This window comes from Chelonia mydas, chromosome 3 (genome assembly GCF_015237465.2).
Source record: "Chelonia mydas isolate rCheMyd1 chromosome 3, rCheMyd1.pri.v2, whole genome shotgun sequence".
Taxonomy (NCBI): Eukaryota; Metazoa; Chordata; order Testudines; family Cheloniidae; genus Chelonia; species Chelonia mydas.
This window is the reverse complement of record NC_057851.1, coordinates 100003115-100031036: the sequence shown is the minus strand read 5'-3', so window position 1 is coordinate 100031036 and position 27922 is coordinate 100003115. Positions and strand designations below refer to the sequence as shown.

Genomic DNA, 27922 nt, shown 5'->3' with positions numbered 1-27922 from the left:
GTAGAAATCTGAGAGTCTGAAATGTGCCAGGAATATAAGTTCTGATAATAAGTTTTTAAGTGAAATAACTTGCCCCTTTCTTAGATTTTTTTTTTTTTTTGACAGGGGAAAGGGAATTTGTGAATGAATTTAGTTTTCATTAAAGTGGCTAACCAATAATACTTACCAGAGCCAGGCATAATGCTGGAGATGCCAGGCAGTCGTCTTCACAAAAATCTCCCAATACAACTCACTAATGACTAGCAATACTATTCATATCCTGGGCTGCTTCTGTGCAAGAAAATGTCACTTGCTGCATTTTGAAACAGGATATAATCGATTTTTTGAGATTCTTGGGAACAACGTTCCATCTCCACACAGAATAAAAGGCAAAACCTATAAATGCAAGTACTTAAAGAGTGGCTATCACGGTTATATTGCTTCTCTACAAAACTTGCTGATCACCAAAAAATTGACCTCACCATTAATATTCTTATGTAGCTGGCCAAGTGGCAATCAAAGTTTAAAAAAAAAAAAAAGAGTATTTACTTAATGTCCTAGGTTCATCCCTGAAAACTTAAACTGTCTCGTCTGATTTTTAAAGGGGTTAATGCACTTGTGACATATCCATGAACCACTAGATGGAAGTAGATGCTTGCAAACTTGTGTTAAATTATTAACAATGCATACCCAGTAGCTATTTGATTTTGAATTATGGAAATTAGGAGCTAGTGGAGTTGAATTCACTTATGCAAGCAATGACTTGGCCCTAGGAATATATCTAGCTTTGTAGTAATTATATTCCAGATGTTTGTTGCATCAACATCTTCCATATTTAAAGATTGAATTTGTATCGGAACATGCAGTTATAAGTCTTATACATAAAATCTTGGCCCTAAATCGTTTTCTTTTGAGTATCGATGCTTTATTATTGGAAAAGCAGTTTCAAATGTTTCCAAATTTAACCTTTTTATTTACATTTCCATTAGTATATGAGATTCCTTCTGGACAATACTTGAGAGAATTTTATGGCCACCTTAATATTGTATATGATCTTTGTTGGTCAAAAGATAATGAGTACCTCCTTACTGCATCCTCTGATGGCACTGTCAGGTCAGTATGAGTGAAATGTTATAGCAACTGTTGTCAAAATGATAAGTAGGCTTAGTGAACCCAGCTGTGTCTTTATCATAAACTGTGCTGGACAACTTTTAACCATGGACTTGAGTGTAATTTGAGTTATTTGTTAATGTTATTGGAAAGCTATGATAGAATGATAGCTTTTTAGGAATAATTTTATTATGTTTGGTTTAAAATATACGGTGTTCTTGGTCCAAGATTTTAAAATGTAGTTGCCTAAGTATAGGCTCTTAAATCCATATTTAGCCGCCTAAATAAGTGGTCTTATTTTTCAAAAGTGCTCAGCACCCAGCAGCTATTACAGAAATCAATAGGACTTTTGGAACATTTAATCCTTCCAAAAATTACCATATTCTAGATGCAAAAGCCAATCTTAATGCTATATTAAGGCTGCAAATTTGAACACGCCAGTCAGGAAATTGAAAATTTAGAATTCAGTAGCAACTTTAACTTTACCACGTTGCAATTGTGTATAGTAGTTTGAATTCTTGGCTAGGCTGTTAAATGTGTAACTCAAGGCAAATCACTGTATCTGGAATATAAAATCTTAACTCTGAAATTTTTCCCCTCTTGTGTATAAATTTAAAAAGTTACATTAATGCAGTATTTAAGCAGCAAATCTTGAGGTACTTAAAGCTCCCTCATCCCTCCAAAAAAAAACCAACCCAGAACACTTAAAACACAGCAAGAAAAAATATGGCCATAGTATTCCACAAATGTGTTATGGGTAACCTCATAGGTTTTAATCTTTACTGATGTGTAGATGCACAAAAACCTAGCTATTGCCTTTGTTGGGCAACTCCATAGTGCTGCAGGCAGCTGCATAATTAAAATCCGCAAAGAATTGTGATTGCCATATTATATGTGTTGAAAGTGTTAATTTAATTGGTTTTACTATGGGGTAGAGGGGAAATAAATATAAGGTTCTTCAAGTGATTGTCCACATTGTTTCCACTCTTGGTATGCTTGGGTATGAGATCAGGTTTTTTTGGCCAGCTGTGTACATTGGGGTCATGCCTTTGCCCTGGACGTCTTTGCACCATTCATCTAAGCCTGAGGGCATAAAAGGCAGAGTGGGCCAGCTGCCCCTTGGTTCTATCTTACCTCTTGTAGCAGCAAGATGGAATCCTTGCAGTGTCCTTCTTCTCTCCACAGTGTTCGTGTAGTTAGTTAGTAGTCTTACTGCCTAGTTACTAGTTAGTTTGTTCATGTAATTAGATAGTTAAAAATATTTTTTTTCTTAAATAAGTTTCAGTTTAGGCTAGTCCCCTATGCCTGTACAGGGATGCTAGAAACAGGGTGGAAATAAATTTCTGGAGTTCAAAACCTGTCCCTCATGTGAAGCTTAATTCCCGTTGGAATGTTCCACATCAAACTTTTGAGTGTAGCTGCAAAAATTCAGTAGATTCGATTAGACCCTTAAGTATTTGCATGTATTTACATCTAGAACCATTAGCACAAAATTTGGTATTAATTTATATGGTAATATTTACTAGAAAGCGTCACGTTATGAGACAGTTATCCTAACTTTTTGTTTTGTTTTGTTTTTTGTTTTTAAAAGAATGTGGAAAATTGAGACCCAGGCTACAACTTCTGTGAGAGTTTTCCCTCATCCTTCATTTGTTTACACTGCAAAGTACCATCCAGTTGCTGACTATCTTGTGGTGACAGGCTGTTATGACTCTGTGATTAGGGTATGGAATACAAAAGTGAAAGAGATCTATGGTCAGTTAATACAGGAGTTTGATGGTCACAAAAGTTTCATCAATACACTGTGTTTTGATGCAGAAGGTATGTTCAATATGTTATAATTGCATCTCAAACAAAGAGCAGTTCAAGCCTGTTCAGTTTGGTGTATTTCACTGAGATAGTTGTTAAAAAACAGGATGTTTTTTTTGTTACAGTTGTTATTTTATTAAAATGTCTCACTCAGATCTACTACTATCCAGTGTGTTGATGTATTCAATTATTATTTACTGTCTGTAATCTGGGCATGTCTACAATATGCTGGGCACTGTACAAACATTTAGGAAGACATAGCCTGGGCTGGAAAGATAAATAAGCAGGCAAAAGACAGGAAAGAAGGATACAACAGATGTAAAAGGGTCAAGGTGATAACTCGCCAGGTGTTGATGATACAGTTTTTTTAAATTAGATATATAGATTATCCACAATTGACCCTCTTCCTAACTAGTTTTAGTTGGCTAGTTTCTTGTCAGTGTCATTGCAGAAATTGGTATGGAATAAAGAACGGAGACTGTTGTGGGAGAAGCAGGCAAATGGTGTGCCAAGGCTGGTATTATGAGCTGAGCAGAGATGTGGAGAGGCAATGTAGAAAAAAGTAGGGCTGTGAAATGATTACAACATTAATTGCTATTAATCGCAGTTTTAATTACACGGTTAAACAATAACAGAAAACAATGTATTTAAATATTTTTGGATGTTTTCTACATTTTCAAATATATTGATTTCAACTACAACACAGAATACAAAGTATACAGTGTTCAATTTAAATTATTATTTTTATTACAAATATTTGCACTGTAAAATGATAAACAAAAGAAATAGTATTTTTCAATTCACTTCATACAATACCGTAATGCAATCTCTTTATCATGAAAGTACAACTTAGAAATGTAGATTTTTTTGTGACGTAACTGCACTCAAAAACAAAACAAAGTAAAACTTTAGAGCCTACAAGTCCACTGAGTCCTACTTCTTGTTCAGCCAAACACTAAGACAAACAAATTTGTTTATATTTACGGGTGATAGTGCTGCCCTATTCTTATTTACAGTGTCACCAGAAAGCGAGAATAGGCATTTTCATGGCATTTTTGCAGCCGGCATTGCAAGGTATTTACATGCCAGATATACTAAGCATTTGTATGCCCCTTCATGCTTTGACCACCATTCCAGAGGACATGCTTCCATGCAGCATTATCTTACATAAATGTAAACATGCTTGTTTGTCTTAGAGATTGGTTGAGCAAAAAGTAGGACTGAATGGATTTGTAGGCCCTAACACAGGGGTGGGCAAACTTTTTGGCCAGAGGGCCACACTGGGGTTGCGAAATGGTATGGAGGGCCGAGTAGGGAAGGCTGTGCCTCTGCAAACAGCCTGGCCCTGTCCCCTATCCGCCCCCTCCCACTTCCCACCCCCTATCAAACCCCTCCGCTCACTGTCCACTGACTGCCCCGCCCCCTGACAGGCCTCCCACCCCATCCAACCCCCTGCCATGCTCCTTGTCCCCTGACCACTCCCTCCCAGGACCCCCATCTGTAACTGCCCCCCCAGGACCCCACTCCTATCCAACCCCACTGGTTCCTGTCCCCCCCCCCCCCCCCCCCGGGACCGACCTGAGCCCCCGTGACCCTACCCCCTATCCACTCCCCCCTGTTCCCTGTCTCCTGACTGCCCTCCACCCCATCCAACCACCCCCTGACTACCCCTCAGGACCTCCTGCCCTTTATCCAACCCCCCCACTTACCATGCCATTCAGAGCAGCAGGATAGACTTATTGGAAAGCCTGGGAGATGGGCGGGTGCAAGCGGTGCTGCCCATGTGGCTGCGGGGGAGGAGGGACAGAGGAGGAGGGGCCGGGGGTTAGCCTCCCTGACCGGGAGCTCAGGGGCTGGGCAGGACAGTCCTGCGGGCCGTAGTTTGCCCACCTCTACTCTAAAATCTCACGTTGTTTTATTTTTGAGTGCAGTTATGTAACAAAAAAACTACACTGTAATTTGCACTTTCATGATAAAGAGATTGCACTACAGTACTTGTATGAGGTGAATTTAAAAAGATAAAATAGTATTTTTCCAGTGCAAGTATTTGCAATAAAAATAATATAAAATGAGCACTGTACACTTTGTATTCTGTGTTGTAATTGAAATCAATGTATTTGAAAATGTAGAAAAAAATAAAAAAAATTTATAATAAATTTGAATTGGTATTCTATTATTGTTTAACAGTGTGATTAAAACTGCAATTAATCACGATTAATTTTAACTATGAGAGAAGCTCTCTCGCCAGCATAGTGCTGTCTAGACCAGCACTTTGGTCAGTATAACTTATTTCACTCAGGGGTGTGGGTTATTCAAACCCCTGAGTAACATAAGTTATACGAAAGTAACCTGTAGTGTAGACAGGTTCTTAAGTTACAGCCTGGGGAACTGGGAGGATGGTGAATTTTTCAACAATGTCAGCGAATGGAGAGGGTTTGGAAGGAGAGATAAGGAGTTCAGTTTTGGCAGTATTAAGACTGTGTTGGTGGCAAGACATCCAGGAAGAGGTGTTGGAGAAACATTCTAAAATGCATAACTGGATGGAGATGTGAGTTGTTGCTGTGTGAGTAGAGGAGCTCCCCAAAGATGGAACATTTGTATTTTGGAATCTGGGTTTTTCAGATAGGTATTTAATGAAAATGTAGATGCGTTATTTCTGTGATAGGCATGGCAGCTGACCACAGAAAATAAAGAACCTTCTACTTCGTTGTTTACAATGATGTGTATACTATTGGTTTAAGAGCAGCTGTTGAAAGGCAGCAGTTGGAGGGAAATTTGCATTTGCTCTTGCCCAACCTGTTCTCAGTGGGGGTCTTCACTGGATAGTTATGCACTAGGGGTCTAATCTAAGGCCCACTGAAATTAGTGGAAAGACTTCCATTGATTTCAGTGACCTTTGGAACACAACATAGAAGACAATACTAAAAAGCAAATATATTGAATAAAACCAACTTAGCATCTAAGTGTAAAACAGTCAAAGTATTTAATTGTAAGTATTACAGTATTTACATTTTTATTCTGTTTGGAATTTACGATATTGACTTCTGTGATGTATTATAGGCAAAATTTAGGCTTTTTGACTACCCTGCATTAATTGGAGAAAATGGAAGCAAAATATTGCTGTTCAAATATTGGCTTTAATAATTCAGTTTATAATATATCCATGAATGTGGAAATTACTATAAAACTGTTAATAGCACTGATAAGACAGAGTTTCCAATGTATATTTAATTTTGGAGATATCTCTAGCTCACATATCCCCTGTTGTTCATTTAGTATGGTTTCAAAATCTTGCTGTTAATACTACATAAGTGTAATTATTGTTTTACAGGACTTCACATGTTCTCAGGAGACAGCTCAGGGCTGATTATAGTTTGGAATACCTTTGTCAAAGGAAGTTCTCAACATCCAGTCCAACATTGGGGTATAAATAAGGTATACAAATATTTTAATTAGCACGATAACTTTTATGTAAAGCAGTTTCAAATCTAGCCATCTAATTTGCATTTAATTACTTTTTCATGTCACTTTTGTGTGGTTGGAAAGTAAGTTTCCCCTAAATGTCTTGTTAACACTTTGCAAACGGCTGATAAAACATGCTGTGATTCACTGGGAATTTCTAGATTTTTTTTTTTTTGTCACAGTTTTAGATATGATACTGTAAGTAGAGAATGTAAATGCTTATTCCTAGCACCAGCTTCTACAACAAATGTTTGAGAATTGGTAGCATTGTAATTGCACACAGTAACGTGTTGTTTGTACTTCCATAGATAGAATTAAAATAACAGACTGTGTATCTTGTCAAAGTAGCTTTATTCACACTTCTATGGTTAACGTCTTGTCAGCCTTTCTGTTATCAACTCTGGTTTTCAGAATTTCATCATTATAATAGGATCTGTCACTTAAATGGCTGTGGAAACTTGATATGGGCTAAAACTTGTTGATTTGGGATACAGTATCTTGTCTAGGAACCAGTGTTTGCTTTTTAAAATGGCCTTGGTTTTTTTTAAACTGCATTTAATCTTTCCTTGCACTGCCCCCCACCAGTTTCATAAGTTAATATCATAGTGACATCCTTGCCTTTGTTTCCTATCAAATTAGTCTTGCATTACAATAAACTTCATTTTTTCATTGTAGGAAATAAAAGAAAATGATATTAAAGGGACTCCAATAAATCATCTAGAGGTACATCCGAATGGAAGACGTTTATTAATCCATGCCAAAGACAGTGTTCTGAGAATTATGGATCTCAGAATGTAAGTAGGTTTTTGTAGTCAATGCATAGATTTCTGTGTCTCAAGTTGACTCATTGTGATAGTAAAATGTTTTAAAATTTTTAAATAGATACTTAAAAGAGGAAGGATAGTCCAATAGTTACAGTGCTAGATTGGGACTTGGGAGACCTCAATACAAATCCTTGCTCTGCCACAGGCTTCCTTTGTGACATTGGACATGTCCTGTAAGTTAGAATTTCCAAAAGTGCCTAAGTCCCATTTACAAAAATGATTTAGCCACTTACCCGATGTCATTGACTTTTCAATGTCACTCAGGAAGTCCAGCCTCATACAGGAAGTCTGCAGCAGATCAGGGATTTTAATCCAGATCTCCCAAATCCCTTTAAAAAATTATTTAGTTACTTAGCTTGGTTCATTGACTTTCAGTGGGACTTAGGAGCCTGAGTCACTTAGGCACCTTTGGAAATTTTACTCTTTGGGTACGTCTACATTTTAAAACGCTACAGCAGTGCCACTGTAACGCTTAGACACTACCTACACCAACACCTACATTCTCCCATTGGCATGGCAATCCATCTCCCCAAGAGGTGATAGCTAGGTTGACAGAAGAAGTCTTCTATCAACCTAACACTGTCTACACTGTGATTTTTCATACCCTGAATGATGTAGCTATACCAATGTAAGTGCCTAATGTAGACCCAGGCCTTAGGGCTAGTCTACACTAGAATTGCAACAGCGGCGCAGCTGTACCAATGTAGCTGTGCCGCTGTAGCGCTACTAGTGTAGATGATCTATGCCGAAGGGAGAGAGCTGCTCACGCCGACATAATGCTGTCCACACCAGCACTTAGATCAGTGTAACATACGTCGCTGGGGGGGTGGCTTTTTCACACCCCTGAGCGATTTAAGTTATACAGAAGTAAGCGCTAGTGGGTACAAGCCCTTAGTCTCTCTGTGCCTCAGTTCCCCTTCAGTAAAATGGGGCTAATAGCACTTCACTCCCTCCCAGGGTAAATACATGCAAGATTGTGAGGTGCTCAGATACTATGGTCACAGGGGCCACACAAGTACCTGAGATGGATGGGTGGAGAGACATTCAAATATAATCTGTGATTATTATTAATATATTTAAACTATTAGTATAAAAATAAAGAACTTAAACTACGAAAAGCAAAACCGCCCTAAGTGAATGTACCACTAAGGCTAAAACTTAAATCCAGAAAAACAACGGAATGTAGTGTTAAAGCATAAAATCTGTGCTGATGTTTTGTTCTTAGTTTCCGTCTTCTCCCTCCCCCTCCCAAACACAGACACTCAAAGTTTCCCCAGTGTTTTAAGAAAAGATGCTTGGGGGAAAATACCTTCCAAACACTGACAGCACAAGGAAGTATCTGAGGTCTAGGGACATTTTTTCAGAATATACATTTATTTATAATGTAGCTCTCTCCCCATATCACTCTGTTTAAATTTCTTTGACCCTGTCATGTTTTGGGCTATCAAAAGACTTAGCTCTTTTACAGCACTTTTCCTATTGCCAGAAGGGAGAGGATCCTTGGAATGGTCTTGATGGAGAGGCCAAAGCTCAGAACCTCGGTGCAGTGTGGTTGCTTTTCATTGAACCGTCTACAGAATCTGTGTGTGGAGTCATTGTAATGGGCCCTTTGAGGGTCATATGAATGTAGGCGGATCCTACAGAGGTAGAGCCAGTATTATAGTTCCTATACTACAACCCTTCCTGCTACTGGCATGGCAGTGTGTTTGGGGGGGAAGAGGAAAGTGGGCATTGCTAAGGTTTCCCCACATACTCCTGGAGACACTGGCAGCCAAAGAACCTTACATTGGAAAACCACCCAGCCAAGACTTAGAAACAGCGGGTATGTACCATGTGCTGTAGTGGACCCCCCTGGAACTATTATTGTGTTCAGAATCTCCACTCTGACTAAAAAGTTTCTGGTTATTGTGACTGTGAAGCAAACTTCAGAAATGTGAGCTGAGTGTCACCAATATGAAGTTGTCTATGTGAGTCTGCAGAGAGCATGAAATAGTAGCTCTGAGAGGTTTGAACTGCTCTGTTAATCTCCATGAGGTATTAGTTTGGATTCCCAGCAATTTTACTTTTAAATGTCAACATTGTTAACCATTTGAATCCTCACGTAAGAAAGGAGAGAGGGAGGGGATCACAGATCTGGACAACTTGCTGTGAGTGACACCGAAAGCTAAAACAGAGCTCTTAATCTTACCCCCAAGTCCTCCCCACTACCTCCTTCTTTGATCACTAGACAACCCCACCATTCTGCCTATCATTCAGGTCTGAAATGTGGGCATCCTCTTTGACTTGGACCTCTCTCTCTAGGTCCTCACGTCTAGGCTATGTCTCAATCTTGCCAACTTTTTCTGCTTAACATCTCTAAGATACAGCCTGTGCCATCAGTCTATGCAGCTAAGACTCTCATCATCTCATGTCTCAAGTACTGCTGCAACATCCTTCTCTCTGGCCTTCATGAGTGCATTCTTGCCCTGCTCATGTCCATTCAGAATGGTGCAGCAAAGATAATTTTCCTAGCCTGTTGCTTTGACCAAGTCACCCTTCTCTTTGTATCCCTCCACTGACTCCCCTTCTCGAGTGTATCAAACATAAACTATTTGTCTTCACTTGCAAGACCTATCCAGGCCTACCTGTCAACTTTCATTCACTATGAAGATGTCTGCTTCTGACTCCAATTGACCATGATGCCAGTCTCCACCGCTCACTTGTTAAGTTCTCAATCAAGCATCTTTGTGCTTTCTCTCATGTGCCCCTCATGTGTGAGAAGCTCCCCATAAACATCTTCAAAGCTATTTCATTATCCTCCTTAAAATTCTCCTTTTCCATAATGCCTACAAAAAAGCTATTCCACAATGATCCCATCTCTGCAACAGTGATCTGGGTACCAACACACATTGTAGAATGCATGGTGGTACTCAAAGCACATTGTCCTTGTAAATGTACAGCAAACAGCACATAGCTCATAGCTTCAGCAAAACGAGTAGTCCTTGTTTATAAATGTCCTGCTAGGAATTGTGTGGTGCTTGCTGCACTCAAAGCTCCAGGCCCAGAGAACAGTCCAGCACAGGGTGCTACTGTGGCTGACTGTTAAAATGTTCTTTCAAAGCTTCCCTCAACCGCATAGCTCCACACTAGCTCTTGTAATGGCCCAGGTGTCTGGCTGTTCACAGTCAGCAAACAGCCGCTCTACCTTTGTCCACCCTGGTGATTGCTTTTCACCCTTTGCATCACAGATATTATGCAGGACACCACAGAGAGCTGTAGCCATTGGGATATTTTTCTCACTGAGATCCAATCATATGAGTAAATACCACATCATCTTTTCACATTCAGCTGTCATTCTGCACCAGGTGAGCTGGGTGTTGAATCTTTCCTTGGTGCTGTCAAGGTGGCCAGTGTGTGGCTTCATGAGCAAGGTGTTTGCTGGGTCCCCCTGTGTCACTAATGGCTTTTCAGCATTGCCAGTGGTAATCTGCTGGTTGGGAAAGAAAGTCCCCGCTTGCAGCTTTCTGAATAGTCCTGTGTTTTTTGAAGGTGTAAGCATCATGTACCTTCCGTGACCAGCCCACGTTGATATTGGTGAAGCATCCCTGGTGATCTTTCTGTTGATATGCTCTGTAGCAAAATAGGAGTGTGCATGCCATCTGTCTTCCTGCCACAGCTTGGAAACTCCATTGCTACAGATCCATCCACTACATCTTGCACAGTCCTCCACTGCAGGAGACATTAATGGCCCTGCATACTTGCATGATGACTCCTACTGTGGATTGTTCAACTCCAAAATGATTTCCCTCTGACTGGCCGCAATTTGGTGTTGCAGTCTTCTAAAATGTGATCACCACTTGCTTTTCAACGGTCAGCGCAGCTCTCATTCTGGTTTCCGTGCACTGGAGGGCTGGGGCAAGATTGGCACACAGATCCAGGAATGTGGCCTTTCGCATTCTGAAGCTCTGCAGCCACTACTCGTCGTCCCAAACCTGCCTATGTTGCAGTCTCACCCATCAGTGCTTGTTTCTTGGGGCCAGAAACAGTGCTCCACTGTCAGCTGCTGCTCCATGAATGCCATCAACAACCTTGACTTGGTTCTCACTATTTCGCATAGCAATCTGTCCTAGAAGAAACTGTCATGTCCCCCGTTGTTGTGGTACTTTCTGCGGGTCTGCAAATACCAGAGGATCACATGTTCTGTATTTGCAACATTCATGGGAATAGTGTAGAGCTCTGTGCTTGAGTCAGAGGTGGCAGACACTGAAAAGTGCCACCTGGATTTGTGGGATTTTTTTAAAAAGTTGTGAAAATTTATGGACTATGGATGGCATTATGGAATGGAGAAAGGTACATGCTGGGAACTTGACCTCTAGCTCCCAAAGATCCCTGAGTGAGTAATTTCTACCCCATAACACATTGCAAAAATGTCCCAAAAGGCATTGGACCAGACAGCACTGCGTAGCACACTGGGATACCTACCTGCAGGAGACCATACTTTGCATCAACACAGGCACTCCTGCTGAGTATGTGCAGTGCCGATGCAAGTAGCCAAGCATGCATGTGCTGAAGCGATATACAAACTTTGGTGACTGTGTGCCAATATAACTTGAATCGAGCAAAGTTTGTTTTGTAGGCATGGCCTTCTTTTATAATCTCCTTGGGACAGGGACCGGCTTTTGGTTCTTTGTTCGTACAGCCCCTAGCACAATTGGGTCCTGGTCCATGACTAGGATTCCTAGGTGCTATGGTGATACAATTTTTTTTTAAAAAAATCTAATTTTGGTGCCATACATGGGTGATGTTTCGGAGTACCACCTCTTTTCCATCCCTCCCCCAGTCAAGAAGGAGCCAAGTCCAAGGAATCCAGCAAATTCCCTGGGCATATTTAAGCCTCACTGAGGCGAGGAGGAGCTGAGCTCAGAGAGCTGCACAATTATATTTTGAATATCTACACATCCTACTGTAAGGGGCACCTCATTTTGGCAATTTACATGGGTAGAGCGTATTTTGTTGGCAGAGGTGGGAAAAGTACCACCACTTTTTTTTTCCAGTCCAACCCTCTTGGCCCAGCAAACAATCAGCCCAGAATTAAAGAAATGCAAAGACAACTTTTGTACCCACTGTCCAGATCTGGTATTCCTTTGCCATTTCCAAAGGTATGGGCTTAAGTAGATAAGTGTACTGATGCCTACTTTAGGTACAAGATATTGAGCTAGTATTATTTATTCAGCAGAAAATTCATATGTGAGGTATGGGAGATTTTGTCTGTTATGAAAGCAATTGCCACACTCAGACTATTCTTTATTTTTAGCTTGGCTACAAAGAAATACATAGGTGCCACAAACTATAGAGAGAAGATTCACAGTACCTTAACACCATGTGGGACATTTCTTTTTTCTGGAAGTGAAGATGGTATAGCATATGTTTGGAATCCAGAAACAGGTAACCAATCAATTATTTTACAATATTAGGCCAGGTTGTTAAGCTCTCTGGAAGAGCCTTCTTTTTAAAAAGACAAAAACAAAACTTTTTCTTTTTCATTTAATAACATTGGTGCAAAATAAAAATTTAGGCTGATGTCCTTAAGTCTATAAATGTAAGGTCCACCTTTTATGTCAGTGTTATTAGTTATATGCTCTGAGTTAACAATTATATTCATATGGGAATAAATCTCAATCACAGGTAGTATTTCAGATTTCTAGTAGTAATTAAACATTTCTAATTTGGTCTTTTGTTCAGTTATCCTTTCCATATATGCTACCAACGTATTTGTGTATGCAGATTAAGACCCTGTTCCAAAGCCGACTGAAGTCAATGAGTGTCTTTCTGTTAACATCAGTGGCTTTGGATCAGGCTGTTAAGAGGTGTTTATTTTACTTGCACAATTGACTGATTGAAGACCTCTAATAAGTGAATGATCAGTATACATAGCCACCTGGATGTAGGAGTACTAGGCTTCCTCATAAATTGCTCTCAAAATTGGATAATTCCCACATAACCACTAAAATACAAAAGGACCCTGCTGGACAAAGCGCAAGCAAAGCACAACTAAGAGCTAGAGAATTTCTTGTCTAAATTAACCTTATTGTACTGTGTATAGCAGAGAGGAAATTAAATGCGGTGGTTCGTAACAAAAATTTGGTTTTGTTGCCTTTCTGCTTTGTTCTTTTATATCAGATTACAACCTAGATATTTAAAACATTAAAGATTTAAAAACTGGTATTTAGGCAGGCAGGTCTGTTCTGAAGATTTTTTTTTGAAGGCATCTTCATCAACCAGGGTTCAAAACTACCTGCACATCATTGCACGACTTTCCCAGTGTCTATCAAAAATAGATGGAATGTAGGAAGAGAGAATTTGTAGATAAAAGCACTGAGACTAAAAAGACTTATGCATGTGTTTAAGTTTATAGACTGGACAGGGTCAGGCCAGATGGCTACAAAAGAGTGGTCAAAGGTAGACACATTAGTTCCAGGTTAAGCAGGTCCCTTTTCCCTGGGTAAAATAACAGGGACTATTCCAGAACACTCAGGAACTTTCTAGAAATAATTAAGGCAGGCAGGCTAATTAGGACACCTGTAGCCAATTGGGAAGCTGCTAGAATTAATTAAGGCTAATCAGGACACCTGGTTTAAAAAGGCTCTCACTCCAGTTAGTGAGGGGTGCGCAAGGAGCTGAGAGTGAGAGGGCGTGGTGCTGGAGGACTGATGAGTACAAACGCTATCTGGCATCAGGAGGAAGGTCCTGTGGTGAGGATACAGAAGGTGTTGGGAGGAAGCCATGGGGAAGTAGACCAGGGAGTTGTAGCTGTCACACAGGTGTTACACAAAACACTATAGACAGCTGTGATCCACAGGGCCCTGGGCTGGAACCCGGAGTAGAGGGCGGGCCTGGGTTCCCCCCATCCCCCCAACTCCTTGTTGGATACAGGAAGAGTTGACTTGGACTGTAGGTCCCACCAGAGGGGAAGGTCCCTGGCCTGTCCCCCGACCCACTAATTGGACCAGCAGAGACTGTGGGGATTGTTCTCCTTCCTTTCCCCCATGCTGGCCAGTGATGAGGTTATCTGAGGGCTACTGTGAATCTCTGAGGCGAGCAAAATCCTCCAATAAGCACAGGACCCACCAAGACAGAGGAGGAACTTTGTCACAAGACATAAGTTGTTCCATTGAGTTCAGGATCAGGGCCAAAACTTTTATGAAATAGTGGTGTGCAAAACTTCCGTTTCCATTGGTCAGTATGATTGAAGCCCATGACTAAGATAACAAGCATTTTCCCAGAAAGATACAAACACATATTATGGTTATGTGCCATTTAATATTTAAGTGGATAGTGCTTTCCAAGTTACAGACTAGTTTAAAATACAAAGGTTGAAGTCCTCTCTAAGGTTTTTGTAACATAAATATAATATAGAGAGATGAGTGGATTTTATAAAAAGTTGCAACGTTCTCACGTCAAATTTTTATGACAAATTAAGAACTCTATTTTTCCTTTTGTAGGTGATCAAGTAGCCATGTATTCTGACCTCTCCTTCACATTTCCAGTTCGAGATGTTGCCTTTCATCCACATGAACACATGGTGTCATTTTGTGCCTTTGGTCAAAACCAGCCAATACTTGTATACATTTATGATTATAAAGGTACTGTAGAGCATTTCTTGATGCATAAGAATCTTGGTAGCTGTTTGTTTCACTTTTTAGAAGCGACTTGCAAAGGTTCTTTTTTAAAAACAAACAAAACAGAACATCAAAACCTGCTGTGCAAGAATTGTGCTGAAATCTCTAAACCAGTTTAAGATCAGCACAGAAATAGCTTCCAATTTACCTTTCTGTCATGATTTTGCATGACTGAATTCCAGACTTGTCCTCACTTCTCTCTCCAGATCATACCCTCAGCAATCTATGTTGTGCTAGTGATATCATGTCAATCATTAGAACCATATTTCAGTCTTGGGCTGGATTATGGAGTCAGGCAAATTTACATTTTCTCAAAGTACACATAGTTTAATGAAAACCTTAATGTTTTATGCTTGATGGGATGTAAAATAATTTTTAAAAGCTGTATACAAATGGTTTAATTGTTGAGGAAAATCTAGGCTCTCTTGGTCCTCTGTAGGCAAACTCACATCTGCAGTGGAATTCCATAGCAACTGTGTTATCATCAGGGATCCTAGAAATCTGTTTGTTTTGGAAAAACATGGAATTTATGTTTTTACAGAGAATCTTTGAGATTTTACATTTTGTGGAGGGGAAAAAAAAAACAAAAAACCATATACAGTAGAACCATGTTTATCCAAGCCTCCATTATCCAGCTCACTGTATTAAGCAAACTGGGGCTGTCAGCCCTGGGTGGTGGGGTTTGGGCAGCCAACCCCGGCAATGGGACCCCCTATTGTGGCTAGGGAAGCTAAAAGTTCAGTTTGCAGAAAAACATGGATTTTTGTGGGTTTTTATTGGAGAATTTTGGGATTTTTTATCACAGAAAATGAGATCCCCGGCTATCTCTAACATAGAGTTAATTGTAGACTTAATTAGTCTTTTAAACTGGTAGGTTTCTTGATTTTTAGATTTTGTTGGTTATTATTCAGTAGCATCACTCTATTCTTTGTTGCGGATGTTGTTTCCGTTGTCATGTTTCATCTTAATGGCAGATATGACAAAGGTGTGTATATATGATATATTAAGAAGATATATGTATATATATTTACTTTTTTTCCATTTACATCTGCTGTAAAGTAATTGCATTTTGTGCTGATAAAGATGAATAGTTAATGCAAAATATTACATTTTCCATTTAGTTGCTGTCTTGATAATATTGAGTGAATAATTAAAAAAAAAAAAAAAGCAACACTCTTACTAACTTTATATTAAGGTTCAAATCCTCCATCTACTGTACAGACATGATTTTATTGAACTAATTAAACTGAAAGAATTAATGATCAATATTAAATGCTAACTTTTAGTCCACTAATAAATCTATTCTGTTTAGCTGTTTAACTAGAGAACCACAGATAATTGTCTCTTTTATTAAAAACTGATTGTAGGCCTGACTCAGGAAAACACTTAAGCATATTCTCAAATCTGTCCCTGTTCAGGAGAGCATTTAAGCATGTGCGTTAGTATTTTCTTCAACAGGGATGCTTTCCTAAATTGGGGCCCATCACAGTTCTGGAAAGCACTCTGCAAAGAAACAAACTATTATTTCCTGCAAGTAATACATATTTATCATGTCAAATTAAAGCTGAGAACTAATTTGCATTATGACTACATAGATATTTGTTAATATGCATATAAATTATATTAATAAAAGTGAAGAAAATTAGCTATTTGAAATCACTAAACAAAATTACATTCTTGAATTAGACAGATTTCATAGCTGTTTAACTGTGTACCTCCTGGAAATTCATTTTCTATTTAATGGAAAACGTGGTTGAATCTTGAACAATCAAACAGGATCACACTAAGGTTATATTGGTAGTTAAAGTCATCTGTTGTTTTAACAAAGTTACTGATCTTTTGTCATCAGTAAGCCATTTCATAGGTTGCGGTTTTTTGGGCATAATCTGTATGACATACCAGGGTACAATCCAGACTGAGTAGCCATGTCACCTCTGCCCTCGAACCTTGGGTGCCCTTTAAAATGCTTTGCTACTATAGCCTACAGTCTGCTCACAAAAAGCTTCCAGCGTGGAAGTCACTCCCAGCTGTGTATGTGCTGCAGCCAGCTACACCTTTGCTCTTACCAGCCTTGATAATACTGCAGGGTGACCCAGCACATCCACAGTCTTCGAATTCCCCCTAGATATGTGTGTGTTCTGTACTTCCCAGCCCTCTCCTGGACAATACAGGTTTATATAAGATCTGTTATTGCTTTACTAGAAATAATATGTATGCACCTTGTTACCCCCAAATGGAGTCTCACAGATACTTCAGTGTAAACACACTGGATTAGATAAACAATGAAACAAGTTTATAAACTACAAAGAGAGATTTTAAGTGAATACAAGTAATGAGGGGCATAAAAGTCAGAAATGGTTACAGGGAAAATAAAGATGAAATGCAACTGGTGCCTAACTTAAGCTATGTTAAATTCAAAACAGAGTTTTCTCATCACATGCACTAAGCAGTCTTATTGACCAAACTTCTTAGGTTAGGACCCCTTTTCCAGTTCAATGGCTGCTTCCTTTGTCCCTTCTGGTGCAGTGAATTGAAGGACAGAGGGAGAGGGAGTGGAGGAATGTTTGTCCTTCCTTTTTATAGTGTTAGCCCCTCTCCTGAAAAACATTTCTAAGTGAGATTCAGGACACAGAGTCTATAGGGAAGGATATTCCCTGCTGCTTTTTCCTAACGTGTTGGAGCTTCTTTTGTTTCTCTTCCTGCTTGATGACTCTGTTTACTGCTTAAATGCAAATTAAGTAGCACATATTTCTTTGAGACAGACCTGTTTGCCAACCTCAGTTTGGAACATGTGTGAAGAACAGCATACAGTGGAATCGTATAACTTCACACACAATGTTGCCACAGACATTTTCCCAGAACAATAATGACCAGCAAATTATGAGTTTTCAGATAATACCTCACAAGGCAGATATTGAACAAAGATTATTACAGTAATGTGTCGGGTGTGGACACGGGTACATTCTGACACAGTCTGCTGCTAACTTTTTCTTCGTTTTTGGTTAAAAATATTTGCTTTGCTTTCAGAAGATGATTTTATTGCATTGGTGTTAAGGAGTTAATCATACAGTAATATTAATTTTAGTCACTAGTACCATTTTTTAGGATTTCCATAGTTTGACTTAGATCAGCTGGTTTAAAAATGCCTTCTAATGTTTACAATGGGCAAATTTTAAATAAGGAATGCTGAAATCCTTTGTCTTCCTGATGCCACAATCTAGAAACTGTAAAAGCCAAGTGTGTGGTTAAAAGGCAGCTGGGCTTAACTTTTATCAAGATAATACCTGTCAACGCTGGTACCTGGCAGCTAGCCCATGTGATTGTCTAATTGGACCCTAATGGCCCTGCAATGGATATTGCCAAAAGCCTTTTCCCAAAACCTGAGGTTCCCAGCCCCTGAGCTGTTTCGCTGAATATCTCACTCTGCATGACTAGGCCTGCTCCTGCAGGATATCTCCTGTGCCTAAATGTGTTCAGTTGTCAACTTTAGAAATTTTTCTCAAAGACAGTTCTCTAAATGAGCTCAGTGCTGCTGGGCTGGAAAAACCTCCTGGCAACCTTAGTAGAAGAAGCAGTGAGGCTACAGAGAGAAAGAAATAGCAGCGTCTAGTGACAGAAAGAAGTAACTGAAATACAAGCTCAGGATCTTCAGTCCAAGTTGCCCAAGCGGTACCACTTGGTGACTCCCTTGAGCACCTGCTGGACTGGACCCAGCAATTTACTAACCTCAACTGAACTAGAAGCCTGCATTTTAATTTAGTCATCATACTTCATCCTTTAGTTTGTGTTTCCAAATGTACTTGGTGTTTTCAATTTTACTTTTCCTTAATTGTATGGAAAATTGACCTTTTTAAAATAAAAATGGTCTGCAATAGAGCCCTTGTGTATCCAAACCCATTTCTGAAAACAGTCTTTTTCATGTATCTTGGTAGTTTCCTAGACATGAATTAATTACTGGTACATAATCTCTCCTTTATCTCAACCTGGGTTTATCTGAATAAATTTTATCCCCCTCTTTCCATTTGGAAAAACGGTATTCTTCCCTATTGCTACTTGCAGTTACGTTAATCAGTTGTAATCTATTTTATTTGTATAAAAATAAATAAGAATCGGAACTTAGAAAATGTATGATTTGCTTGAATTCAATGCCAGTCACCTACTTTTTTGACTTGTGTAGGACAGACTTATTAAGGTCATATTTTACTAATATTTTTATCAAGAGAAAACTACTGCTGATTAAAGATTGTGATGAATCAGCTCAGTGTTAGAGGATGGTGAATACTAACAGTGGGAGGAAATCAGACTTCTGTGTGGGGAGAGGGAGAAAGAGGGAATTCTGGAATCAAGACATGAGAGCAGCTGCTCTTTTTGGAGATCCTTGAACAGGGATGATGTGGCAGGAGGGAGATGGACCAGCAGAGAGAGAGAGAGAGAAGAGTGGCAGAAGGGAGTCAGACCTACAGAAGTGTACTCTGGAAAGGGAAGCACTGGGAAAGGGTGGCAGGAGGGAACCTGGCACATAAGGCCAAAGTCTTTTGCACTGTTAAGCATGGCATGAGGGGATTTTCTCTAAACTTTACATTTGGCTTTCTTGATAGCACCTTTATCATACATTTTGATAGAGATTCAGTGGAACCAGAGCAGGCACACGTGACAATTGTCAGCTGAATTCTTTGTGTTTTGGTAACTGAATACTAATACTGCACTATTCCTTATATTCCTAGACTAACTGAACTTAAATTGTAGATTCATCACATCCATACTATTGGCATGTTCAGAATACTGCACCTAACTTTTAAATTATTTTGCCGAGGGTTTTATATAATTTACTCTTGTTCATATGTTGTATGCATTGATGCCCTGTATTTCTAGGGGGAGCTGGTAGTGACCCTTATATTTAGGGTCCTTAACACTTTCCATTGTTAAAGATTCCTATGATTCTTTTTTGAGACGCTCCTAACTTCTCCGTTGTTTGCAGAAGGACTTTGAAATTTGACAGGGAGAAAGCCCTCAGGCTAGAAAAGTTCCTTTTCTTTGTCCCATGAAATCCCATTTGGGTTTTCCTGAGTTACAAACTGTTTAAAGTTGTCAATTCCCTTTTCTTGCTTATGTTCCTCAAGAACTTTCACAGCGTACCAAAATAACTGAACCTTAATTTTCTAAAGAACTAGGCCCACACCCTGGTAAAACAGCAGTAGCAGATTGGTAGTGGGAACACCAGGGAACTGCCACAGCAGCAGTAGAAATGGGGTGGTGAGAGACTCTGGCTGGGGTGGGGTTACCCTCCTTTGATTATCCCAGGGACCCAGCACATTGCCCTGGCAACCTGTCTTCCTTTCTGGGAGTACCATGTTGGACAACAATTCCCACCACATTGGATGCAGGGAGTATTAGAGAGTGCTAAGTTGGGCCAGGCTTCTCTTGGACCCAGCTCATGGTGCCATCAGGTCATCAATGCTTCTCCCTTCCCGGGGAGAACAACCTATCCTTTTAACAGCTACTGTAATTAGACCTGTAGCTCAAGTGATAAGTCTGTCCAGTAGTGAAAGTTCAGGTTTCAGCCTTGATATTCTAGTGATATGTGTTATAGGGTTCGTTACATAGTAAGACATAATGAGATTTAGTTTTATTGTATTCCTTTAAAAATACAAAAACCCTAAATTACATATAAACAACCCTAAGATAAGTCATTTAGATTTCAAAGTCAAGAGAGATTTATGGTTGCCCATGCAACTTTAGTATTGCGGCCTTGTTGTATGCATTATGATACAGTCTTTAATGGCAATAATCACATCCTATTCTTTTGCCACAAGATCTCTGCCTCATTACATGGACATGGGGACAGAATTAAGGTTGCCTAGGCAATTGTAAAACTGGCCTTTCTTAACTCAACTATGTAACCTAAATAACTTTCTTTTAATGTAGGGTTTTTATATATAATTTATCTTTATCTGGTTCAGCAAAGTCTTAGAATTTAATATGACCTATGAACTCAGTGTGGTTTGTTTCATGGAACTATTAAGACTTGACCTAAAATGTTAATGTTGATTATTTCTGCAGTTGCACAGCAGGAGGCTGAAATAGTAAAAGATCTCAATGGGTCACTCGCATCAACAACATCCAGAGGGCCACAAATTCTTAGCAATTCTTCTCATATTTCTGCACAGAAAGATTCAACAATGTCTCCAGCAAATCAGTTTGTCAGTGTTGCAAGAGTATCTATGAGAATGCAGAAAGTGAAGCAGAAACTTGACTCTGTTATGGTACGTCAAATTTATTTATATTTCCAAGAAAATTGTAAAGTCCTCTCATACAATGCCTATATTCTGTATAGCACAAGCACATATTACAAAACGTCTGTATATTGTTTGTAGGTCTATTCTCCTTTTGATAAATGAATATAACTCCCATTATTGTCAATGCACTTATTGTGCCTGTTCAGAGACTAGATCATGTAAATATAAGTTATTTTCGATATCTGTTTTTTACCACCCATCAGTGACCAGAGGTTCTTTTGGTAACACCCATTAGCATTAAAGTGAATTACATACCTACATATCCTGACTGTTTTTAAGGGATCCATCTTCATCATATTTTTGCTTTTCAGAACATAAAATTTGGTGGCATTCACAATTCAGCTAGTCATGTCTAAGATGTACAGCACCCCCTGAAAATTCTTTCCTCACCTCAGTAGTAATAATAATATTTCCACTTAAAGTATAGGCAAAAAATAGTCCTGTCTCTAAGTTACACAAGGAGTATTAATACTAATTAGAGGAAATTCTTGTGTGCTTGATACATTTCAAGACACACAATACCTAACCTTGTATGGGATAACAGTGCCTTCAGATTTTAATCTAGTACTGTGCCTTGATACATATATATGACATAGTTCTACTCAACTATGGTTAATCAGAGATCAATAATTAAATCTGAAAAACAAAGTTTTACTGATAAGTAAATATTTCTGATGTAATTGGAGGCAAAAAACCAAATTATACAGCCACCATACATCTCTGCGAAAAGCGAACAACATCCTTATATCAGAATCAAGAAAAGAACTTTGCAAGTCGTGAATGAACACACACAATTAAAATTTTTGGCATTGCTTAAAAAAGACAAATGTTTATGTCTCTGTTAAGTTACATAGTTATGCTATATCTTTCAAGACTGTAAACTCACATGACTATAATACTAATTCAGAAATATTCATGCAATTACTAAATAGTTCTATGGAGGTTTCATTTTTTAATTAAAATGCATTTGTCGGGTTGACATCACTAGTATTTAAATTTTAAAATAATTGCTTGTTATAGAAAATTTAGTGTTATCTCACCTGCTTTTTCTTTTAGTAATCATTAAATTGAAGAAACTTGTTCAATTATATATTTGCACATAAGATCATGTTTACTTGAGTGATAGGTAGTTAGGAAACATCCAACCACAATTATTTTATCATTAAATCTCATTCTTTAAATCAATATAATTAAATGTGATTAGGTCCACGTGTATCCTGATAATCTAGTTTATGTATGCATTAAAGGCTAAATTTTTTACCATATGTCTGAATTGTATCTACAACTTTTGCAGAAGCATACACAAAACTACCCATTTTTCATACATCAATGAGCTTTTCATACATAACTTGCACACACCTGCATTTTGCCTGTGCAAATTAGGCATCTACATTGAAAAAAATAACCATTTGGGCTCAATGTTGATCTGATTATATATAAGCATATATCCTTTTTATTCCTTTATGTGTCTTCTCCATTCCTGGAATGGCTTCTGCTTGAGCAATGAAGAATCATTTTCAGTCAAGTTGTGGCCACTACCTTCTGTGCCGCTCTTTGTACCCAGTCAACCTTGCTTCTCTCTTGTCAGGAGGGGGGCATTCGTGAATAAAGCAAGAAGCTTCCTTTTCTCCCCTTTTCCCCATGGCAAAGCATGCAGCCTTGGAAGCATGCCTATCCTTTGTTAGCCCAGACAATGGGAGACTAGAGCAAAGAACTGAATCTTGGTCTCTGCTTTAGCAGTGAACAGCACTAGTACTAGGAGATCAAGCCAGGCTATATTTAAGTAAAATGAGTTACTGTATATTATCTTAAGCTTGAAAGAGATGCCAGAATTTTCTTTGTGAATCAAGTGTTGTTGATTGGCCTCTGCCTCTCAGAGAAATTGGATTGATATACACGATAGTAAATCTTGGCAGCGCTTCCTATTTATCTGTGCTTCAGGGGATTAAATCTTGATAATTCTCTCAATTTAAAATAAACTTCAGTGACAAAACATTTAATGCCTAAGTGTTCGCCTAACATAGCAAGTCACTAAAAAATTCTTTGTATTGGATTTCTCTATTTGTATAGTAAAATTCCCACTTTCCATTAGCGGCAAAAATACCAATTTAGCTTTTTCATTATCAGAAGATTGTGTAGTATTTCTCATTATGTGGTTGTGGGGAGGAGATTTCATACTGTTACATTAGGGCTGTGAAATGACACTTTTGAAATATCCAGAATTAAACTACTAACTTAATTGCTATCATTTTAGAAGTAAGAAAAGCCTAGTATTTTACAGCGCTTGTAACAAGTCCATTTTTCTTTCTTAGTGCTGGAGTCAGCCATGTATTGGCTGAGTTACCTTGGATGCCAAACTACTCCTGAGCAATATTACACACACCCCTTTTTTTCTTCAATTTTTTTCATGTACTTTTCTCAATACTTTTTTTTTGGAAATTTTTATTGAAAAAAATTGTTAAAGTGATAACTGAAAATTTTCATTTATTGAAAACCTGCAACCAGTATAGGTTTGAAGGCTTTTAAGAGCAATGACAACAGAAGGTTAGGATTTAAAATTAAGAGATCTCACCTTTTGTACAAACTGTAAAAATCACTGTGGTTTTTGTGGTCTTCCAGCATATACTTACCTCAGAGAACCTTTAGTATGAGAGAAACTAGGAGCTTTTTACTTCAGGTGACTTCTAATCACTTATAATGTGATAATTCGTAGCATTATTCTATCTGACTACAAAATCTGACTTTGGAAAATCCTTCAAATTGTCCCCTTACAGACTATACTGGAGATGTAAAATATCTCCCTACTGGTAAAAAACAGAAATTTACAGAACTTGTGCAACTGTGCCTCTGAACGAGCATGCAGCCTTTTTGACAAAAATTTGAAGCACTGGTGAAACATGATACTGATAATATCTTAACCAGTGGTTTTCAACCTTTTCTCATTTGCAGACCCCTAAAAAAAAAAATTCAAATGGAGGTGCAGACCCCTTTGGAAATATTGAACATAGTCTGCAGACTCCCAGGGTCCATGGACCACTGTTCTATGGTAATGACAACCTTTTGTGGACCCCATAGACAAAGTCTGCGGACTCCCATGGGTTCACAGGTTGAAAGCCATTGATCTAAGTGATCAAGTAGAAGAAGCTGGCAACTTGTCCTTTTTGTCTGCATTAAAGAGTAAGAGGCAGATCCTCAGCTTGTGTAAATTATCATAGCTCCATTGCCAATGTACTGAGGATCTCCCTCCACACCCTCTCCCCTCAAGGCCTTCTCTAATTTAGTACATCCTGGAATACCTTGCGTAACAACTTTGGCTTTGAATTCAGGTCAGAAAGATAGGGGTTCCCATAACAGCTATTACAGGTTTCCATGGAGAAATAGAAAATCTCAAGATGAGTATACACCAAATGATCGAAACGTTGTAAAAGCAGTGTTAGTCTTGTGGATATTTCAGTACCGGTATAGGCAGAAGGAGTGGGATCCCTGAACTCAGTCAGTTCTATATTAGAAAATCTTCATCTACCACCTCTTAAATGTGGTACTGATATTCTGTAATCGATGCTGAAGTTGCCCCCTTTCTCTTCCCAAAGAAGCTTTAGCTTTCCTCCAAAATAACCTTGCATGCACAATTTCTAGTGAGCCATTTTTATTAAACCTGACTTCCCATGTTTGAAGTAGGACCATAAATCTAATGCTGTTTGTAATTAGAAATAATAAACTGTTTTCACTCCAAATTTAAAACATTTAAATCCACAAAAATGGTACAATATAAAAATAGTACCCTACCTACTTATTAAAGGTAATTGAACAACATGCTAGATCTTGGATTAAACTCATGTTTATAATGCATTAAGAGAACTATGTTCTAAATTCATATGTTTTATTTCTAAGTTTCTGTTTTGCTAGATAAGGGTGTAAATAGGTATGGATGAGGAATCCTACTGTAAAGATGTGTTTGTCTTTTAATTTTACAAAAATGTTTCTTCTACATATTTTAAATACTATAAGTGCTCCCTCAGTAGAGAACAGGACGTAAAATGGATTTCAATAGATTCCCACACCTAAAAGGATTAATGCACACATTTATTAAATTTATTTTTACCTAGACGCACAAACACTGTAATGGGACAACTCTGCCTTAATAGGTTCTCTTGGCACCCAATCTAATTACAAGATAATACTCTACAAACACACTGCATATAGCCTGCAAACAATCAAATGCCTAAATTAGTAAAAATAAATATAGGTAGAGGGGAAAGCCTGAGGTATTAAAACAAAAAGACATAGAAAAGACTTATGAAAGACTTGCAGAGTTTATTTATAATTAGACTTTTTGTAATTGATAATAGATTGGAGAGGGAAAGCATTTCTATGTGTCACATTCTATGTGTTGAACAGCTGTATCCCCTCAATTCTCCAACCTGGGATACCTTTTTTACACTGCTGTGCTGTGAAAGTGACCATTACTGGTCTGCTCTCACACAGCCTCTAACATGTAAATTACTCCCAGCTGTATTATATATGAGTGCTCTAGCCAGTGACTCCTGAATTATATTACAGAGTAACACCAGCAAATTCCCAGTCCCAGATCTGTCCCTAGAAATGTGTGTCTTGTACTGCCCAGTATTCTCCTGGACAACACAAGCTCATAGGAAGTTTATTTCATTATTAGAAAATTATAAGCACAAACCTTGTTATCTCAAATTGAGTTTCCCAAACACTTCAATCCAAATACACACTGGCTTAGTTAAAACAAACAAGTTTATTAACAGAAAGTTAGATTTTAAGTGATTGCAAGTAATGAGGCCTAAAAGTTAGAATTAGTTTTGAAGAAATATAAAATAAAACACAAACTAATACCTAACTTAATAAACTAAGTGAACTTAAAGCAAAAGGGTCTTTCTCATCACCTGTTTTTTTGCAGTCTTACTGTCTGGATGCCTTTTAGCAAAAACCCCTCCCCCAGTGCTTCTTACCTTGTCCTTCAGGCATTGTGGATGTTGTGGGCAGAGAGAAAGGGCAGAGAGATGATTTGTGTCCTCTGTTCTCACTTCTTATAGTTATTTTCCTATTTGAAAATCATCATCATCTGAGTTTCAAGAGACAGACGGTCTGTGGGATGGGAACTTCCAGCCGTTTATTTACCAACATGTACACTTCTCGCTCACACCCTTTTTCCTGACAAGAATGGCCCCTTAACCAGGTGATAGTCCATTTGATTACACTGACACCTGGCTGAGGTGCTGGCTAGCCTTTAGTCTCTGGGGAACTGGTTTGAAGCTGTTTTCCTAGACTTGGAACATGTTTTATACAGCAAAATTTTATAATTTTACATACAATGGTGCCACACATATTTTACCAGGACAATAAAGTTCAGCAGATTACAGGTTTTCAAATGATATCTCACAAGGCATACACTGTACAAAATTTATCATAGTCCTGGAAAAAGGATTAACATAAAGGTACAGACTGTGACACTATGTAGGCATTGTTTGTTGGTTGTGACTTCAGGTTGTTGTGTTTTGTCATTTACTAGTTCTATTTCTAATCTGCATGTTTCCAATTGTCAACAGGGTGCAAAAGCACTTTGAAGAGTAACACTGATAAGGGGGGTGTGTATGAAAATTGAGTATATATACCTTTTTTCCCCACCAGCTGCGGCTGTTGTCCACGCAATCTGTGATATGTAATAAAATTTTTGGAGCCCTAAACAAGATGAAAATGTTTCTTTCAACTAGGGGGGAACACCACATAGGATATGACATAAACTTCTCTTTCCCAAAAAAGTCTCCATTAAGCAAAAGAATGCAATGCAGTGCAGAGAAGGCAATGCACTTTAAACATGAATTGAAGTGCTAAAGTAAACCGAAAAGAAATATTGTATTAGAAAAAAAATTAAACAGTTTATTACAATATAATTTATTGTGCTAATATAGGATTTAATAGAACCCCAAACTATTAATATTCACAGGAAAGATATGTTCTGACTATAAGAAGATTAAATTTATTTTTAACTAGTCAATATGAGAGATATACAGGACTCTTATATATCTTATAGCTACAAAATTCTGTAAGCATCATGTTCTTTTTTTAAGGTGCCAGCCAAATGTAATTTTGGAATAGTAACTGTACAAAAATGGCACAAAGGCACAAACATATTTTAAAACAATGTGTTTAATTTAACAACTAAATAACAAATAAAAGTGAAAGCATAAGTTGGTTTGACATCTCCTCATTGCATGTTACCATAAAGTACAGTGCAACATGGTACATCTTTACTTTGTTTTTCCTACCAAATATATCCCAGTAAGGTCTAGATTTTTATCTCTGTTCTGGCTCCTGTGTGCTGCGTAGATTGCTGTAACTCCTACTGAGACTAGCGCAAATCAGCCTGCAGAATCTGTAAACTGTAACCAGTTCTCCATTTCCCCACTCTCCTGTGCCAAGTATATATTGGCATAGAAGAGAAAATGCTTCTTAAATAATATCACTATAAAATGTAAAATAATAGCAGAAGGAAAGCTAAATTGGGTAGAAAAAGTGAGGAATATGTTTTCAGTTGAAAATTGAAATTACAGAGAGTGTATGTGTGAGAGCGAGAGAGAAAGAAGCGGGTCTTTAATGTTATCTCTGCTAAATTATAGCTATCAGAACTTGAATTGTACTCTGATCTGCTGTACCTAGGATTTAAATGCTTGTAAAACACAGTAATAGTGATTACTAGGGTAATGCACTGAGGGCCAAATCCTCCTCTCTGTTCAAAGCTTGAATAAATGGGCTCTGT

At 38.4% G+C, this 27922-nt stretch overlaps 1 protein-coding gene across 18 annotated transcripts in view; it reads left to right on the top strand.

Annotated features, from left to right (window-relative positions):
- AHI1 (Abelson helper integration site 1) overlaps window positions 1–27922 on the top strand; it is a 177518-nt gene that overhangs the window by 42154 nt on the left and 107442 nt on the right. For all 18 annotated transcript variants that reach the window (XM_037894837.2, XM_043542958.1, XM_037894829.2 and 15 more), the window contains 7 exons: window positions 969–1092; window positions 2681–2910; window positions 6230–6333; window positions 7036–7154; window positions 12478–12608; window positions 14666–14806; window positions 20903–21105. In XM_037894837.2, the coding sequence (XP_037750765.1) occupies window positions 969–1092; window positions 2681–2910; window positions 6230–6333; window positions 7036–7154; window positions 12478–12608; window positions 14666–14806; window positions 20903–21105 (1052 nt within the window). The remainder of the gene's footprint in view (window positions 1–968; window positions 1093–2680; window positions 2911–6229; window positions 6334–7035; window positions 7155–12477; window positions 12609–14665; window positions 14807–20902; window positions 21106–27922) is intronic.